At 48.1% G+C, this 18123-nt stretch overlaps 7 protein-coding genes across 7 annotated transcripts; 3 read left to right on the forward strand and 4 right to left on the reverse strand.

The window, feature by feature from the left end:
• Positions 1-537: 537 nt before the first annotated feature.
• On the reverse strand, positions 538-3884 carry BDCG_02461 (kinesin heavy chain; the record flags this gene model as incomplete). The annotated part of the gene is made up of 5 exons (XM_045418002.1): positions 538-799; positions 877-3329; positions 3516-3610; positions 3709-3800; positions 3880-3884. The coding sequence occupies 5 exons, from the start codon at positions 3882-3884 to the stop codon at positions 538-540; spliced, it is 2907 nt and encodes a 968-aa protein (XP_045274676.1).
• A 944-nt stretch (positions 3885-4828) lies between these two features.
• BDCG_02462 (ubiquitin-conjugating enzyme E2 2) lies at positions 4829-6596 on the reverse strand. Its single transcript, XM_045418003.1, has 3 exons — positions 6169-6596; positions 5800-6089; positions 4829-5698 (listed from the first exon to the last, which is right to left on the reverse strand). Exons 1-3 carry the CDS (start codon positions 6208-6210, stop codon positions 5575-5577), a joined length of 456 nt encoding a protein of 151 aa, XP_045274677.1. The 5' UTR covers positions 6211-6596; the 3' UTR covers positions 4829-5574.
• Positions 6597-6747: 151 nt separating this feature from the next.
• Positions 6748-9226, forward strand: BDCG_02463 (acetyl-CoA C-acetyltransferase). Its single transcript, XM_045418004.1, has 3 exons — positions 6748-7403; positions 7488-8432; positions 8521-9226. Exons 1-3 carry the CDS (start codon positions 7245-7247, stop codon positions 8719-8721), a joined length of 1305 nt encoding a protein of 434 aa, XP_045274678.1. The 5' UTR covers positions 6748-7244; the 3' UTR covers positions 8722-9226.
• A 411-nt stretch (positions 9227-9637) lies between these two features.
• On the reverse strand, positions 9638-12575 carry BDCG_02464 (cation efflux protein/zinc transporter; the record flags this gene model as incomplete). The annotated part of the gene is made up of 4 exons (XM_045418005.1): positions 9638-10475; positions 10534-10752; positions 10818-12074; positions 12139-12575. The coding sequence occupies 4 exons, from the start codon at positions 12573-12575 to the stop codon at positions 9638-9640; spliced, it is 2751 nt and encodes a 916-aa protein (XP_045274679.1).
• A 125-nt stretch (positions 12576-12700) lies between these two features.
• Positions 12701-12958, reverse strand: BDCG_02465 (uncharacterized protein; the record flags this gene model as incomplete). Its single annotated transcript, XM_045418006.1, has 1 exon — positions 12701-12958. The coding sequence occupies one exon, from the start codon at positions 12956-12958 to the stop codon at positions 12701-12703; it is 258 nt and encodes an 85-aa protein (XP_045274680.1).
• Positions 12959-13423: 465 nt separating this feature from the next.
• Positions 13424-15086, forward strand: BDCG_02466 (beta-1,4-mannosyltransferase; the record flags this gene model as incomplete). Its single annotated transcript, XM_045418007.1, has 3 exons — positions 13424-13682; positions 13779-13975; positions 14103-15086. The coding sequence occupies 3 exons, from the start codon at positions 13424-13426 to the stop codon at positions 15084-15086; spliced, it is 1440 nt and encodes a 479-aa protein (XP_045274681.1).
• A 1250-nt stretch (positions 15087-16336) lies between these two features.
• On the forward strand, positions 16337-17840 carry BDCG_02467 (uncharacterized protein; the record flags this gene model as incomplete). Its single annotated transcript, XM_045418008.1, has 5 exons — positions 16337-16429; positions 16752-17048; positions 17137-17253; positions 17322-17393; positions 17697-17840. The coding sequence occupies 5 exons, from the start codon at positions 16337-16339 to the stop codon at positions 17838-17840; spliced, it is 723 nt and encodes a 240-aa protein (XP_045274682.1).
• Positions 17841-18123: the final 283 nt, after the last annotated feature.

An 18123-nucleotide genomic window follows, 5' to 3' on the forward strand; every position in this document is an offset into this window, starting at 1 on the left:
ATATCCTTCGTCCACATTATTTAAAAAGGAGAAAAATCATCATGGTTCTGGAAGATAACATATAACGGTAGAGAGGTAAAGAAGCTCTAGCCCGTGATGTGATGGTAGTCCAAAAATAAGCCCAAAAAAGAGAGAGCGCAGCCAAAATCCGAACGACAACGGTGTGAGAGTAGGGGAAAAGGGGGGGAGAAAGGACAAACGAAAGGGAATAAAATTGAATCTATCTACAATGAAACAATCATCGTGAAGCCGGAGCCAAAACTTACGCTCCACAACCGCTGTGACGCTCATCAAGGCAAAAGCTGACAACACATCAAGCTGTTGTTGCCTTTCCGCCTTTTCCCCTGCCCGTCATGGACTAGATTCATCTCCTCCCCCGCGCCGACGGAGATGCCGACGACATCATCAGCGGCAACATCACATACAACATAAAAAACACCGACTGGTTCACCGCAGCCTCATCGCGACCTACATCAAACAACGCCATCCTAGTCAGGGGCGGCCAAACTGGCCACAGCGAATCCTGGTTCATCATCATCATCGCCGATCGAAGAACCAGCTGGTGCGCTTGGCGCCTCCCGACCCGGACCCGGAGGCATCCTGCGACTGCAGGCCAGACAGCGTCGGATTCACGAGCGCGCCGTTCGAGTCGACAGCTCCTCCGCCGCCACGGAGAGGTTTGGCTATCCGAGACCCGCCAAAGCTGAATGCCCCGCCCTCTGAGGATGGGAGGCCGCGTGTTGAGCCTGCTTTGGCTGCTTCCAGACGTTCCTTGAGGGCTGTGAGTTGCGCTTCGAAGCTGTTTATAGGAAACATAGAAAGTTAGCTATGCACGTTTTGTTTTATATACGGATTATTAAGAGATTCAATTCATACCGATGGTTCGCCGCCGTAAGTTTCTCCTGACTATCCTGCAAGAGAGTTTCAAGGCTCTCAATGCGCTCATTGCGTGCAATCAGCTTCCGCTCCGCAATCGCCACCTCGCGCTTCAGGCTGCCATTCTGCTCCACAAGTTGTCGCTGGACGTGCGTCAGCTGCTCCAGATTCCGCTCTAGGAACGCCATCTTCTTCTGCTGCGCCCGGTTGTTCGACGACTGCAACACGTTCTTGTACTGCTCGCGGGTCTCGTCGAGTGAGATCTCAAGCTCCACTACCCGCTCGCACCGGTTCTGCAGGTCGCGCATTAGAGATTTCTTCATGATGTCGAAGTCTGCGATTTGCTGCTGTAGCGTCTTGCTGTTAACGGTGGGCCCGCCGCTGCCATTGATAGGACCACCACGGGACTGCGCTTCAGTAAGAGATTGTCGCAATCGTTCTAGCTCCTCGCCCCGTCGTGTTAATTCGCTTCGAAGCTCCTCGACCATCTTCGATTCATGCTCCTGTCGGTCCTCATATGCCTGGCCCAGGCGAGTCTTGATTTCTTCTACGTCGTCCTTGCTCAGGCCGTTTTCGAGCACCTCCTCATACCGTTTTTGAAGCTCTGCGATCCGGTCCTCAAGCTCCACCCGTTTGTTGTCCGGCAACTCCTGGTAGGTGCTTCGGTCATTCACAGTCAACTCCGCCTGGCGAACAAATCCTTGAGCCTCGATCAGGCTGGTCCTGAACTCAGTAAGAGCATCAGCTGCAATGGGTTCCCCAGAGCTGCTGGATGCCTGTAACGCCTCCACCCGCTCAACCAGCTTCTGGATCTTCCGTTCATTGTCCGAGAACACGTTCATCCCCAGATCGAACCCAGCCATCATCTTAGCCATGCGCTCGGCTTTCTTCTTATCCTTCTCATCCAAAGCGGCGCTGGTTTCCTTGGCGCTCATTCTGACATCGAGAAGTTGCTGCTTCAGCTCATCGAGTTCGGCCGTGAGTTCAGAGTTGGCCTCCTTAAGCGTATCCATGATAATAGACGCCTCCTTGCTCTCATATGAGACCTTCTCCAACTGCATCCGCAGCTCGTTGACCTCGGTGTTAAGTTTCTCATTATCCTTACCCGTCCGGATCGTATTCTCCTTGAGAAATTTTAACTCCTCCTTCTTCTCTATGAGATCCTTCTCTACGTTGGCAATAAGCGTCTCTTTCTCCGCGAGTTGATCCTGCAGCTCATTCTCCCGTCGCAGGAATTCTTCCCGCTCGTCTTTCTCAAGCAGGATGCTAGGCGTGCTGGAACGTTCGCCTATCCTCGAATCGGGTCGGCTGGGTGTCTCCGATCTTGAGATATCCGTCTGTAGGCGAGACGGCGTCCCTGGACGAGGAGGTCCCCGTGCTTCAGCCCTCATGCTACTCAGCCCATCAGCAGTTCTAGCAGGCGTCCACCGTTCCCTCGGCACCGTCTCCCCAGCCCGCCAGATTTGAACCTCCGACTCGAGAGCGGTAATATAAGTCTCAAAGGTGACAACCTGCGTCTGGGCCTTTTTAAGTAACATCTTCAACTCTGTGGGACTTAGCTCAGCGTTAATCTTTGCCTTGTTCTTAATTGCCTTGGCGCGTACTCCGAAGCGGAGCGTGCTAATTGTTTCTGCATCGTTGTAGCTGCTGGGGGAGCAATTGATGATTAGAGTCGTCCGCGAGTTACCACCCAAACTCTCCTGCAGGATCCGCGTAAGTTTTGAGTCCCGGTAGGGGATATGCGTCGATTTGCCGTCCGTCAGCGAATTGATAACCATACCCAGCGCGCTCAAGCTCTTGTTGATCTTCTTGGCTTCCTCGAGTGTCTGGCCGCTCGCGCCTGTCTTACCGACCTTCTCGCTACCCGCCAAGTCGACGAGGAATAGCTGGCCGCTCTTTGCAGAGCCCGTTTCCACATTCTTCTGCGTGATAGTGATGACGAAAATCGAATGGGACCGCGAAGACTCCTGGTTCATATTGGTTGCAGCTACAGCCCTCGCCGCATCGCCCCTGCGCATAACTTCGTAGACCTCCTGCACGCTGGAGACGTAAATTTCCAGTAGGCCCTTGACGTAAACACCGCGGGACTTTTCTTCGTGGATGGGGAGGTTGTCGTTTTGTGGCACCAGGAGATCCCGAATGCGCTCCATATAGATTTCCATATAGCTCACGCGAACTGTATACTCGATGTTTCCGGGACTTGCAAGGATGCTGGCGAACATCTGTTCGACGATACGTGGGATAATACCCTTTCCTACATCATCGTCGATATCCGAGCCCATCATTGTATAGGACTTTCCAGCACCGGTTTGCCCGTAGGCGAAGACGGTTCCGTTGTAGCCATTGAGGATATCGTCGACAGTGGGGCGGATGGAGAAGTCGAAGACGTCTTGTTGCTGGGAGTCCATGCCGAAGATGCGGTCGAAGGTGAAGGCCCCCGCGGCCTCTTTAGACTATTATTCCAAAAGAACAAGGTTTAGTCGATATCTGATGAGATACAGCAACAGAGAGGGGGAGAGGATATAAAGATGAAAAGGGAAAAAAAATAAAATAAGAAAGAAAGAAAGAAAGAAAATAAAAAAAAAATAAAAAAATAAAAAAAAAAAAAAAAATAACAAAAGGAACCCCTCGATGTTTACATTTATCCTGCATGTATCCTCACTTTCGAACTCGACAATGGGCTCTCCCCCACTGGCGAGTTCGATTTTATTCTGGGGCCGGAATCTGGCAACAACTATATCGATGCATGAGCATAAGTATTGTATACTCCAAGGGCATGGATGGGAAAAATAAATAACAATAACAATAATGAGAATGGAGTTGTTATCATACCCTTGATGGTGTTGGTACTGCCCGACCCGCTCGAACTGCAGGTGTGAAAATCAGCAATCGCACCACGGATACCATTGACATTGATAGGATAGCTAAACCAAATATATGACAAAGGGGATCAAGTGTAGGAAATGGGGCGAAGTTTGGAGGCAACTATATAGTTTGACGTACGCCATGATTGCTGGCTTCTATCTCGACAGACAATCGCCGGTAACCGTTCACCTTATGTTCACGCGAACAGGACAAGAGCAAAAAAGAAAAGGGACCAAGCCCACGAAGGGCAGGCTGTAGTTGTATCTCTCCAAGCAGGGCTATTGAGCGATAGCCCCGTAGAGTCCAAGAAGTGGTGGAGGAGGAGGAGGAGGAGATGGCGGAGGAGACGGGGGGAAGAGCGTGTATATTGGCTTAACGAGCCAGAGGCTTTCCGCCCGCGAGTTGGGTTGGTTTGGTTGATTGACGCGTTGAAAGCGCTGCCGCGAGAGACCAGGGAGAGAGGAGGGCGAGGTAAGAATGGTATGGTCGGGGAGCTCCACGGCCAGGACAATGATAGAGAGGTGTGTAGATGGATAGATGTGGTGTGAGACTGGAGTGATGTGATTTGGTGATTAGCCTTTGTTGACACACGGCTTGGCATCGGACTCGATGTGCTCTGTACAGATTAGTTACGGGGTAAATATGGTATGGCACACATGAATGTCCTACCCTGACGCGGATTACCAGATATAGCAACCTGAAACACGTCAGGGGATGTAATCTAACGTGTGGTGGTTCTCTCTACATATCACAGTATTCATATATATGTACTCATATACCCTGTTGACATGTATTCAACTATTTACTTTGTTGAAGGCCGCTCACCAAACAAACTCCTCCACACATTTTCTCCTGTGCGGTGGCTGATAATGTCGACAGCACATTATTTAACTAACCTTCTACCCTCTTGCCCCTCCCTCGCCTTGCAGAAATCCATTAGAAATGCTTAGAAGCTTGTGCATACCACCTTTGCAATAATATATTGTTGTTGAACGGGAAATATTCCATGAGAAAAACGTGTAAACAAAAACGTTTGGTTCCCATAAACTCTACGCAGAGCATAATTCATGCATCATTCTTATCGGGAAGATATTTATTAACCGTGCCAAGCGCACTCACTCTCTCTAGTGGTAGTGAGTCGCGTTTGGCACGGTTATACATGTACAGGCTGCACCACGGGCTGTATACTTTTGATCAACCCATGGGAATCCCATGCAGCCTTATGAGCCCTGCATTTTCCTTTTCCTTTTTTGCTTTTTTCCTTTTTCCTTTCCGTTTTTTTTTTTTTTTACGTCTCGATATTTCTACATAACCGGCGAGTTATCGGCAGTGTGAACTGGAAGATCATTTTAAGGTCCAACCATTTCCTACTATTTAGCAGTTAAGTAGCACAAGAAATAATGAGAATATGAACGGGCTAGTGAGGGGCTAAGCCATGCCGGAAAGAAAAAACAAAAGTAGAACAGATACACGTAAATATAAACTGAAGAAAAAAATGAAGAAAGAAAAAGAAAAAACAGCAAGCGCCAAAACCCCATGCTGTGAGAATAAGATCAAGTTAAAACAAGGAAACGACACAACAAACGACACAGTAGTAAGGTATAGATCAAAATACCCTCCAGGCCATCTGCATTTATGGCATGAGAGAGGGATGGAGAGTGGGATAGAAATCGGTAGTAAGCGGCAGTGCCAATAGGAAGAGGCAAGTGCAGTAGTTGCCACACCATTCTGATAGTAGTAGAAGAGCAAAAGAGGAGATGATCCGTTTGTATATACTGTGCCCACCCATCCATGTACGCCGGCAGAAACCGGTAGTTTGTCAGGTTTCAGCCATCAATCCTCCCAGCTCTTTTCTACCGTTTCCCGTACCCGTTTAGTATATTCCCTGCGGTTGTCTTTGTAAAGATTAGAAGCCTCCACGTTAGCGGGCGAGGATGTGTTGGGGTCGTTGAGCAAACTGGATGGAAATATAAGTTTAGTTTAGTTTTACTAATTTATCCTTTTAAGCAGAGAGATTGCCTTTAAAAAAAAATAGCTAATGTGAGAGAAAAATAATACCTTTGGATACTAGTTAAGATAGCAGCGACGTCATACGTTGGACTCCAGCGGTTCTGTAGTATATCCAAGCACAGTTCACCGGTGCCATAGACGTTGGGATGGAACATTTGGCTGACGAATTTTACTCCGGGTGGCTTGTTTGGGTACTGTTCTTCAAAATGCATGACGAGGCGGAATGTGCCGTCTTCGAAGGGTGTGTCGGCCGGACCGATAATGACGGCGTTCCAGGTCATGACATTATCTGCTACGGGGGAGGCGGAGACACCGGCTGGGGGGTCTGTTTGCATACGCTATTCAGAGAGGTAGGGATAAGCATGCTGGCATGTTGGAATGGGAGATATATTTATATAAATATGTCGAAGACGGTACCTTGAAATCCCGCATCAGGCGACGGCGAGCAGCTGTGGACATGGCGAATGTACAGGAAAGGAAAGGATGGATATATGGAGTAAAAAAAGACCGTAAAGACGTCTAGTAGGGCGGAGATAGCGGTACACCGGGGCAGAAGGGAGAGGAAGGAGGTAGCTTGGCCGGCAGGAGGGGGGATTGGATGGGGACCAAGTGAGCGAGGTGGAATGAGTACCTGGACAGAGAGAGAGAGAGAGAGTGAGTGAGAGAGAGTGAGAGTGAGAGAGAGAGAGAGAGAGGAGTGGATGGAGGCTCAAGTTGCTCGAGTGATGAAGCAGGATATATATAGCGATAAGTAGTGAGTGAAAAAGGGTGATGCCAGATAGACGATGCAAGATGTAGGATGGACGATGGAAGAAATCCCGTAACGTAGAATATGTAGCCACAGCTTTGTCGAAGAAGAGCAGGCGATGGCGGCGGGCCGGGGACAACAGCTTGGCATGACTTGGCATGGCTTGGCAGAGAGTGCTTATCTCGCGATTATATAAGCCAGTTATGCGAAGGTTGAATTTCGTACAATAGTAATTCCGATCCACGAAATATAAATTGTAGCCGAGGTCCAAGGGATATACACGTGACATACGCGCTTAGTCACGGCAACGCTGGTTGGGAGGACTGAAAGACAAGGAAAAGAACAAGATATAAATCATCTCAGATGGATGACACCAGAATAATCACCTAATTGGGCTCTTGCTGTCGTCGAATATCTCGTTTATCTTCGGGGAAGCTGGTGTCACTTACACAGTGTTGGCGGAGCTAACTCACCAGCGCAACTTGTCCCGCGAATTTCCCCCACCACCAGCCCGGGTTTTCTCCGACGCCTCCGCAAACTCCTCCTCCGCCAGCTCCACCAGCAAATACGTCTCTATTTTTGTTATTGTATATTTCGTCTGTTTTCACTTGGACAACCTCCTTCACTCCTTAGTCTTCTCGTTTGGTTGTTGTCTAGCAGCGCTTGAGTTCTCTTCCCTTAAACCATCAAGCGTCCACCCTACATATACCCACCATCGCATAGCTAGATATCCGGTTCATCCACGATGCAGTCCTCCCTCAGAGCAGCCTCCAGATTTGCCTCAATGACGAGATCATCACAGAGACTGGGCCAGATCCAGAGACAATTTTCTTCCTCCAGCTCCTGCCAAAAGCAAATACAGGAGGCCTATATTTTGGGTGCTGCCCGTACACCAACTGCCAAGGTATGTTCTTGCATATATCTACGGGATTCTGAGGACTCGAGCAAGGAGAAGACAAACAAGGAGAACAAAAGCTAACTATACCAGTTCAATGGCTCCTTCGTTACCGTACCCGCTCCCGAGCTAGGCGCCGTAGCCATCAAATCCGCCATCGAGAAGTCTGGAGTTCCCGTCGAAAAAATCACAGATGTTTACATGGGTAACGTCCTACAAGCATCTATCGGCCAGTCTCCCGCAAGACAAGCTGCCATCTTCGCCGGCCTGTCCCCCGCCGTCGAGGCCATCACCATCAACAAAGTCTGCGCCTCAGGCTTAAAGGCCGTCGTTCTTGCTGCACAGAACATCCAGCTCGGTCTTGCGGAGGCACAGGTTGCCGGTGGAATGGAAAACATGTCCAGAGTGCCATATTACCTCCCGCGATCTACCCAACAAGCACCATTTGGCAACATGAAACTAGAGGATGGCTTGATCAAAGACGGCCTCTGGGACGTCTACAACCAACTCCACATGGGCGTGTGCGCGGAGAACACAGCAAAAAAATACGAAATCACCCGTGAACAGCAGGACGAGTACGCCGTGCAATCCTACAAGCGCGCGCAGAAGGCGTGGGCGGAGAAGAAATTCGACGACGAGATCGCCCCCGTTACCGTCAAGGGCAAGAAGGGCGACACCGTTGTGACTAAGGATGAGGGCTTCGAGGATCTCCGTGAGGAGAAGATGAAGTCGCTCAAGCCTGCCTTTGTCCGCGATGGCACAGGAAGCGTCACGGCCGGCAATGCCTCGACCTTCAACGACGGCGCCTCCGCGCTAGTTATTACCAATAAGCAGATTGCGCAGCAGTACGGTGCTTCCAGCAGGGTGCTTGCCCGTATCGTCTCGTCCGCAGATGCCGCCATGGAGCCCATTGACTTCCCCGTGGCACCCGCCAAGGCCGTTCCCATCGCCCTGGAGCGAGCGGGCCTGACCAAGGACCAGATCTCCATCTGGGAATTCAACGAAGCGTTCGCTGCCGTCATTAAAGCAAACGAGAAGGTATGTTGTTGTTGCGCTTCTTGGATGTGAAACTCCTAATTTGCTCTTGTAAACCACATCTAACCATTGCATTGCCTGTGTCGTGTAGATTCTTGGCCTCGAGAACGCCACTGTCAATCCCCTTGGTGGCGCCATCTCCTTGGGCCATGCTCTTGGAAGCTCTGGCTCGCGCATTCTCACCAGTTTGCTTCACCAGTTGAATCCAGGACAGTACGGTCTCGCTGCCATCTGCAACGGTGGCGGAGCCGCCACGGCCGTTGTCGTCCAGAGAGTGGAGGGCGTCGAGTAAAGATAGGGGAATTTTACAACCTTGTCTATGCGCTGTTTTTATATATTTATGTGTATGTATGGAGCTTAGATGAACTGTAAATATTATGTCATTCTCATTTTATAAAATGTTTTAGCGTTCTACCATGCAATACCATTGAACAAAATCTATTATTGTATCACAATCCAATGGAGAGCAGATGATTCCATTTTGTAAGGGAAGAAGGCTTGTTGTGTAAAATTCCTGTTATCACACAATTTGAATAACATATCTTCATTCATATGAGTATATTTCCATTGTGAAGCTACAAATGTGTAGATCATGTCAGATCATGTGAAGTGACTCGGAATCTATTGACAATGGTATTATATCTTCTTACAGCTTTTTTGAGATTGTAGTTAGTCATGTTCTCTGCTGATGCAGGAACAACATATCAATGCTTTACTGTATTCAATATATTTGTGAGCATTCAATGATAATTTAATATTCCCAAACTGCAAACACAAATCTTGCACACACAAATAAATTGCCTGTTCTTTGATATTTCTTAGATTTCAAAGCCTAGTATGTCAAAGTTGTTTCTTCAGTTCTTAAATCTTACTTCAATTACTCCACTTGCAGATCATTCAAGTTATTATTGTCGTCATTGTTATCACTATCACAGATAGCTAGAACAAAGTAAAATATAAATATGAGTGTATATAATGCTGTTGATGGCAGCGGAGAATTTGGGGGTATCCTCAGAGGACTATAAAAATCTTCAAAAACTTATGAATGGAAAGATCAAAACCAGAGAATACAATGCAGGAAAGAAACAAGGCAAATAAAATCAACAGTGAGAAGGAAAAAAAAAGGGACAGGAAAAAGGAAAACATATATGCCTCGAAATATAGCATCCCACACGTACATACATCCGTAGTTGTTACACGAAAGCATATCAATTCATCGGCATATTCCCAGTGCCACACCAACACCGGTTCTCGCCCTCGCGCTCTACCTGAACTAGGATATTTATGCCCTGTTCGCTTAGGTAGCTGATCGTCCGACGCCGGACGTCCTCCATATCCGCCCCGCGAGACGCAATCACATGCATCACTCCCAGTATTCGTTGGCCGGACCCGCCATGCCCGTGGGCGTGTTCGTGGGAATGCTTGTCGCCATTACAGTGGTTGTCATCGTGGGGATGGGTATGGGAATGATGGCTATGGTCGTGGCCATGATGGTGGCCGTGATGGTGGCCGTGGTGGTCATGTTTATGCTGATGATCGTGAACGGTATCGTCTAACCAGAATTTCGGAACGGAATATCCAACCACGCCACGCAGGGTGCTGACACCAGCTAAGGCATCGCGTAGCCCGTATTCAACATCCGCGGGGAGGGCGAGCAGTAAGGTTTTCGACGTGCTAGCCACCAGTGGTATGGCAGAGACAAAAATGAGAATGGCTATTAGACATGAGGCAATTGGGTCGAATCCAGACCACTTGTAAAAATGCACGAGGATTGTCGACAGAACCACTGCAACGGACCCAAGGGTATCGGCTAAGATGTGGAGGAAAATCCCATGCATGTTTTCGTTTGAGTGTGAATGGCCGTGGTCATGGCCACCGTGGGAGTGAGAGTGTCCATGGTGGTGGCCGTGGTCAAACGCCATTATTCCCACCATGTTGACTGCCAGCCCAGCAGCGCCGACGAAAAGAAGCTCCCCTATCCTCTGGACCTCGCTTCCAGACATGAGCCTTTCGACGGCCTCATAGACAATCTCAATACTAATAATCCTGTAATGCTTTATTAGCAACATATTTTTTTGCACGCTACAGTTATGCAAGGACTTACATGAGAAACACGCCATTGGCAAAGCCAGCCAACGTATCTACCTTCCCGTATCCGTATGGAAATCTTACACTTGGCGGCCATTTACTCATCACAGCGGCAGAAAGGCCTACTGCGAGTGCGAAACAGTCAAATAACATGTGAATGCTATCGCTAAGCAAGCCCAGCGAGCCGGTTAAGATTCCATAAGATAGTTGAACAAGCATGAATCCAAAATTAAGGCTGTAACATGTGAAGAAGCATTAGCAGAGTGGGTAGAATATATACTGTTTCCTGGAGGAACGTACCACATGAAATAGAATATTCTCCGCGAGTCTTTTTCTTTAAGGATCCCATATATGAAAGGCCAATGGTCAAACGACTTCAAAAGCCATCTGGTTACTCGAGTCGGACCGGTCTCACTTTTGTGGTGGTCAGCATGGTGATGCCCATGATGTCCATGTCCGTGCACAGCATGAGAATGGCCATGGACATCTTGTTGTGCTGCCCTAAGATCTAGGTGAACTAAAATATAGCCAACAACAATGAAAGAGCATGCTAGTGCAATTTCTAAAACTTCCATGTGGGATATAACAGCGTTAACCATAATAGTGGAACCGGATCCTGCAATAAAGGCTAGTTGATGTTTACTTTGGAATGTTGACCGCTCGATATATAGAAAGGATATAGCTGAGAGCAACGCAGTTATCAATGTAATCACTAAGGCCGCTAGGGTGATATGGATACCGCCAGTTACATAACCAATGAGGAAGCAGGAAACTGCTAAAATGCTGCCAACTCGGAAATATAGATTGGAGCCTGCAGCGGCGGCTCTTGATTCCGGCAATAGGCTACTTTGGACTGGAGGGGCAGAATCAGAAACCGCGGGCTCGTAAGTTGGCCCCTTGGAATGAACTATTGAAGGACGATTTTGTGGTTTTGCAAAAGGAGGCTGGATAATAAATACTGAGAGCAAAAGTGCAAGATATCCTCTGAGAACCAGCCGCCAGTCAATGGATGTTGTGAATCCCGCGGTGTCGAGAACCATCATTCCAAGCAGGAAACAAGTTGTCCCTTTGCGTTGTGTTAAATGGAATCGGGATTGTTTCTGCTCATAGCTGTCATGATCAAGCTGAATAATTGGGGCCAATCTGGAGACTAGCAAGAGTAGCATGACGATAACGACCCTGCCATGATCAAGAAGCAGAGAAGCATAAAATGGCAGGCCTATGGATATCGTCATAAGGATAGTATGCCGGACGGTCGGTATAGTCCCACCAGCTGATTTCGCTTTGGCTGTAGGGTCACTCAGGAGACGCAACTGGTTTTTCATTCGCAGCTCAGTATGGAGGCCCATTATCAGCATCGTTATCGAGGTCAATGCACAAGTGCTGAGAAACTCTCTCCTCTTTGGAGAAAGAGGGGGTGCCTGGCCAGATTCTACAGACTCGTCGCGGAACTCTCCTCCGGAGTCGTGGGTTGAGTAATATGTAGCCATGAACGCTGAAAATATCAGGTATGGAACCGAGACTAGTATACCGGCAAAGATTTCACTCGCAAAAAGCCTGGATGCGCATATCTGGTCAGTATTCATGCACCATGTCCTTCGCAATTCAACTAAAAACTGACTTGCTCAAGAGAGTGGCTGATTGTTCTGAACTCTCAGACATGAAACGCCTATCCCCGCGCATTGTAGCGGTCGAAGCACCCAACGAAAACCCCGGCGATGGACTGCCATTTCCATTGACCATATCACAGCTATCGGCCCGCGCAGATACATCGTTCGAAATATTTGATGAGCCCGAGGGTCCTTCCGAGTAATGACGAGCATGTCTGACAAGCGAATGGGTTGTCGGCTCTACGACAGAGTCGCTCGCATGGTGTTGCAAGTTTGAATGGGCCGATAAGTTGCTAGACGAAGGGGCAAGGGACCCTGGATGGGTCATCGAGAGCGGCTTCTGGCCATGTGGAACATAGCCGCCGCGAGAGCGCCGATGGCCTGGCGGGGGTGGTTGGAGGCCACCCCGGTCAAGATTGGCCATGGGAGGATATGAGGGCACGGACATTATACAATCGTCTCCATCATATCATAAACGAGACCAATATTGCCAACAAAACGTTAGACGGTCGGTGGTGCTGGCTGTTGTGTGACGAGAGCGCAATAGCGGATTGCTAGGAAGTCTGTCAATTGTCAATTGTCAAGGCGAATCCTACCACCTGTATCCAATGTGATACCGTTCGAGAAAATCCCAACTTCCGGACAGTCCTTCGCACTTGGCCGTCTATTATTCTCCTTATCCTCCAGTTCCTTGTCTGCGTATCGACCGTTGTTGGGCCTCCAGGTTGACACGAGGTCACATGACCTCTCGGTTGTTTGACCTTGTGGCCTCGGGAAGTGATTAATAATCCATCCAATCCCGTGCGGCTCTCCACAGCTCCCATTGGCCATTGCTTGGGGCATTTTCTTCACAAATCTTGCTTGGCGTTTTGGATTAGCGTGTTGACTTGTTGGTTTCCATTTAATTTAGCCCACCCAGTAATTCTTTTTTGTTTAAGTTACGGTTATTAATGATAATAATGGGGGAAGCGCGGTAAACTACTTTAGCTCTGACCGCATCCATCCCAATACCCAGAATTCGGCATGCCGGGGGAATCAGCTCGGCATGCCGATATGTCGATGTAGTTGGAGCGGAATAATAATTTACCGACAAATTTGAACAATCCCAGAAAAGGAAAGCGTGGATCCTGGCGTTTTATCGGCGCAACATATCCATTAGTTACCCGGAGAGGGATTGATTGCTCATCTGTCTGGCTCCAGCTGAAGATTTTCTTTCGGAATATATATCCGGAGAATGAAATCTACCTACGCTCGTTGCTCAATGCAGTCCGCTCGTTCTGGCAATTCCTTGCAGAAATGTTGACGCTTATCGTGGGGGCAGCAGCGCTCTTCCTGGCCATTTCTATACCAGCGTTGATACTTGTCTTGCCATCTCGCTATGAGAGAAAAAGGCCTACGTCTCCACCCTCCTTATCGAAGTTAGAAGGTCACATTCCCGAGCCTCCATCTGTTCAGATCGTCGTGCTTGGAGATATTGGTCGCAGCCCACGGATGCAGTACCATGCATTGAGTTTCGCAAAACATGGCGGGATTGTATCAGTCATCGGATATGCAGGTATTTATTTATTTATTTATTTATATTTTGCTACTAACAGCGCGATGAACGCTCCTTTGTGATAATAAATATTGACTGTGCGTTGTGAGTATAAAGGTTCCAATGTCCACCCGGATTTGGCCGAGCACCCTAGAGTTTCCATCATACCCTTGGCCTCACCCCCAAGCTTCCTACAAACCCACAACAAATATCTGTTTCCGTTCCTTGCTGCTTTGAAGCTGCTGCACCAAACATGGTGCTTATGGCTTGCCTTGGCATATCACTCCAACCCGGCGCAATGGATGTTGGTTCAGGTCAGTTGCCATCAACACGCTCCCTTTTCCCTTGTTCATTTTATCCTCTTCCATGTGTTTTGCACCAGTTTTTCTTAGATGAAACCGTTCTGATCTAACCACTGAGATTTTGTTTCGCTCGTTTCAGAACCCACCCACTGCTCCAACTCTGGTGATCGCGCAAATTGTTTGCAAACTTCGCAAAACCCGGCTTGTTATCGACTGGCATAACTTTGGGTACTCAATCCTGGCGTTGAAACTGGGTGATAGTCATCCGATGGTCAAGATAAATAAGTCCCATGAAGCCACCTTTGGTCGGTTCTCTTCCGCCCATTTTTGTGTAAGCAATGCCATGGCGCGGCAGCTCCGTGATGATTTAAAGATTAAAACACCGATTCTCGTTTTGCATGACCGCCCTCCATCCATTTTCCAGCCTTTTCAAAGCGACATGAAAAGGTACAAGTTCCTATCATCTCTCTCGGAGACATCTGAATTCGTTGCAGATATGAAGGCGGGAAGGTGCCGCCTTCTTGTCAGCTCAACTTCTTGGACACCAGACGAAGACTTTTCGATTCTAATCGACGCCTTATGCCGTTACTCAGCCATGGCTTCCACAACAAACCTTTGTCTGCCGCGGCTGGCTGTCATAATAACTGGAAAAGGCCCCCAGCAGCAAATGTACCTTTCCCGAATTGCCAAATTAATGGACCAAGGAAAGCTTGAAAAAGTGACAATTCAATCGACGTGGTTAAGTTTAGAAGATTACGCTCGGCTCCTTGCGAGTGCTTCCCTAGGCGTATGCCTCCATACCAGCAGCAGTGGTGTTGATTTACCTATGAAAGTTGTTGATATGTTTGGAGCTGGGCTCCCCGTGGTTGGCTGGAACCAATACGAGGCGTGGCCAGAACTGGTAACTGAGGGAGTCAACGGCCTTGGGTTTGGGAGCACTGATGACCTGGTTGCTCACCTCGTTGATTTATTTGGTGCAAACGGGGAGAAACTCTGCACTCTTCGTCGAGGTGCACGCCGGGAAAGTGAACGGCGATGGGACGACGAATGGGACCCAGTCGCTGGAAACCTATTCGGACTCCCTTGCAAATTCCAGCCAGGTATTAGCTCTCAGAGTGCCTAGGTACCTGGGTAGGTTGATACACGCTAATGGATGCTACGACTTACGTTCAATAATGTACTTCATCGCTAGAGTGACTCCTATTTGCGGAGCGAGCGAGGGGAGTGAAACAACATAATACAGTCTTTTCTCGTCCATGGCCCGAGGGTCAACGCAGTGCCGGGGGAATTCCTACCTCCCAAAGCACTCCGATACACCATCACATATTTACTTTCTGATTGGCCAGCTAGAAGTACAATCATCCATGAGTGCCCCCAAACCAGTACGGTGCGGGCCGGTCGTCCACTGGTGTCTACAATACCTACCATGCTGAGAATTCGATATGGCATACTCAAAACTTCAATTGTTCCATTCTCTGTAAAAAAGATGTGTTGACATTTAATAGGGAGTCTCCACCATCATTCATTTACCCCCAGGTATCATCTCTCTCATTTTCTAATCTGCCCCAAGTACTGCAGATCGGCTGGAGACGATGCTCACACGCGTTTTAATTACAGCTCCCTTCCTGATCCAGACTAGACTCCAAAAGCTAGGCAAACGACTCGCGTGCCGGTTCTCCTAACTCTATGGACACAACGAACTTTATAGATTACCGCTCAGAGAATTTTATTTGTGTTCATCATCTTAACTGCTCTCCATAATAAAACGTTGCAATATTCCGCTTTCTCCTTAATAGTGGCTTAAGTCTATGGGCCGAACTGCGTGAGAAGCAAGGATTGTTATCTTTATAGGAGACTCCTTCACATTGTCGAGTCAGCGAATCGGCAACTCGCCCATCCAGATAACCCGCCGAGAACGCCTCGTTGAACCCTCGTTGTCTCAATGGACTTAGCCACCAAGATTACTTGAGTAGCGTATCAGCACAAGATATGAACGACGATCTCAAAAGTTATGGCCAGCCAGGTCAGGACATGTAGGCATCCCCTATCGTGTCTGCCAAACCCTCGTGTTCCCAAGGCAATGGTCTAAGGCCATAATTATTTATCAAATGCTCAACCTCTGTCAAAGGTTAGTTGAACCTTGACGGCTCACCGTTTGAGGAGAATATTGCTCTCAGGCCTCCAGTTCTCTAAATCAATGTCGATGCCTGAGGAGCGCAGCTAGAAAGCCATTCTTGATTGGATTTAGTGTGAATTACAAAGTTTTGAGAGCGACAACTTCATCTTCCCCATAGCTCGATAGCTTCCTTGTACTGCACAAATAACTTTCCATGTCTCTCTATGCGGAGCACACAGCACATATTATCCTTTCTCATGAGCCAGCAGAGGGTCCGAGATGCATTCTCGCATAAATCGGACGGGCAGGTAGCAACCGAGCCGACACGTCCAGTTCATAAACTCCCATCAGTATTCCTGCCCACCCACTCTATCTTATGGTATATAAAGAACTAGACCGTAACCCCTAGTTTGGCCCTTGACCACACCATTTCCCACTCATCCTGTGGGACTCCCAATTTTATAGTATTTTACATTACTATTCTATTTCATTTTCCTTGTCCTCGTCACTTTCATTGTCACTTTATTTTTATTCCCGCTCATTGGCTGATGAGCTCACTAACCAACCCGTCATTCGAGTCAAGATCTTGAGATTTGTCTATGTCATACTAGTTACCGTCCTCATAAGTTATGGATTTGGAAAGTATACTAACAGTACACACCAACGCCAAAGCAAATCCGCGGCTCAAGGCTCAATGCTCAGATCGGATCACTCGTCGGGATACCTGCAATCTCAGTTCTAAAGCTTGTGGTAGCCGCGATGCTCAACAGGATTCTTGTTCCGACTCCTTTCCACCGTAATATGGTCTGGATCCTGAGCGGACCTGCCACACTGGTTGGCTGCATATGCTTCCCCGTCCTCATGACTATTGGCCAACCTCACCAGGCAATCTGGGACAAGCTTATCAAGAATGCCAAGTGCAGAGACCCCTTGTGTTCTACGCTACGGTCTATTTCATCTTCAATGGAGGTTTGTGTCATATTTTCCCATCATCACAAAGTAGGAACCAGCCACATGAAGATGTCACAGATTTACTGATACGCCTCCATATGCATAGCAGTGTCTGTGTTCGTGGATTTTTACTTCGCAGTGTACGCAGTTGTTGTGCGTTGGAGGCTTAAGTTTTAATTTTGAAGAAAATTGCTGTCTGCGCTGCACTGGGACTCGGTTCAGTGTGTGTTTTGCCTATGCCCCTTTGTTTAGTCCAAGTCTACTTCTCTCACCACACATTGTCCTTTATAGAGCTTGCGCCATTGCGATTGTCAAATGCGTTCAGCTACCAATCTTGAAACAGAGAGTCGATACTACTTGAGAGTTTGTTACCCTACCGTACGTCCCCGAATTTACATGAAGGCCTAACATCAGATTCCTTCCAGACAGAAGCGGCGAGTGGATAATATGGGCGAAGTAAAATATCTCATTTCTGTCCCTTTTCCTTCTATTCGAAGTCATATGCGAGACTAACAATGAGGGACGATCCTAGACTATAAGCAGATACTGTTATTTTGACCTCCTGCATTCCCACGCTGAAGCCCCTTTGCCATTTATTTCAAAAAAGGAAAACGACCCCATAGTATCTGCGAGTTACTTCTTCGACCCTTTTCCGTAGTTTCTCAGTGGGAAGCCACCAATTTGAAACAACTGAGCCGCTCTAATATCAATCTAAAGAATGCCTCAGACGAAGACGCATCACCTCCATTGCCGTCCGAATCCGGGGATGAGCGGTCACTGATCCGTCTAGACAACGATATTGTTCTGTGACAGCGACTTCGAACTGTCCAGTTTTGGCCGTATTGCTGCAAACCGCGACGCCTATACCGTTGTACCAAGGCCAGGAGAGATGTCAGAAGGATAGATGTTTCCCAAGAATTACATTATTACTCCAGACAGAAAAGTTAATGTCTCCCTTTCACATCTGTAGGCTCGAGTAAAAGAAAAACTATATTGTCGGAAAGAGGATGTTGGCTGAGACTCGGAACGAGGGTTCTAAGGGTTGTCTGAGAACAACTTGCCAGACGAAAAAACATACTGTAGAAATATTATT

This window comes from Blastomyces dermatitidis (assembly GCF_000003525.1).
Source record: "Blastomyces dermatitidis ER-3 genomic scaffold supercont1.3, whole genome shotgun sequence".
Taxonomy (NCBI): domain Eukaryota; kingdom Fungi; phylum Ascomycota; class Eurotiomycetes; order Onygenales; family Ajellomycetaceae; genus Blastomyces; species Blastomyces dermatitidis.

What these genes read in the sequence shown, in the direction of transcription:
- BDCG_02463 (XM_045418004.1), top strand. Translation starts at nt 7,245, where the DNA reads ATGCAGTCCTCCCTCAGAGCAGCCTCCAGATTTGCCTCAATGACGAGA. An exon ending in CCCGTACACCAACTGCCAAG is followed by an intron (nt 7,404 to 7,487) that starts GTATGTTCTTGC and finishes TAACTATACCAG; the next exon opens with TTCAATGGCTCCTTCGTTAC. An exon ending in TCATTAAAGCAAACGAGAAG is followed by an intron (nt 8,433 to 8,520) that starts GTATGTTGTTGT and finishes TGTGTCGTGTAG; the next exon opens with ATTCTTGGCCTCGAGAACGC.
- BDCG_02462 (XM_045418003.1), bottom strand. Translation starts at nt 6,210, where the DNA reads ATGTCCACAGCTGCTCGCCGTCGCCTGATGCGGGATTTCAAG. An exon ending in GCCTGATGCGGGATTTCAAG is followed by an intron (nt 6,090 to 6,168) that starts GTACCGTCTTCG and finishes CTCTCTGAATAG; the next exon opens with CGTATGCAAACAGACCCCCC. An exon ending in ATCTTAACTAGTATCCAAAG is followed by an intron (nt 5,699 to 5,799) that starts GTATTATTTTTC and finishes ATTTCCATCCAG; the next exon opens with TTTGCTCAACGACCCCAACA.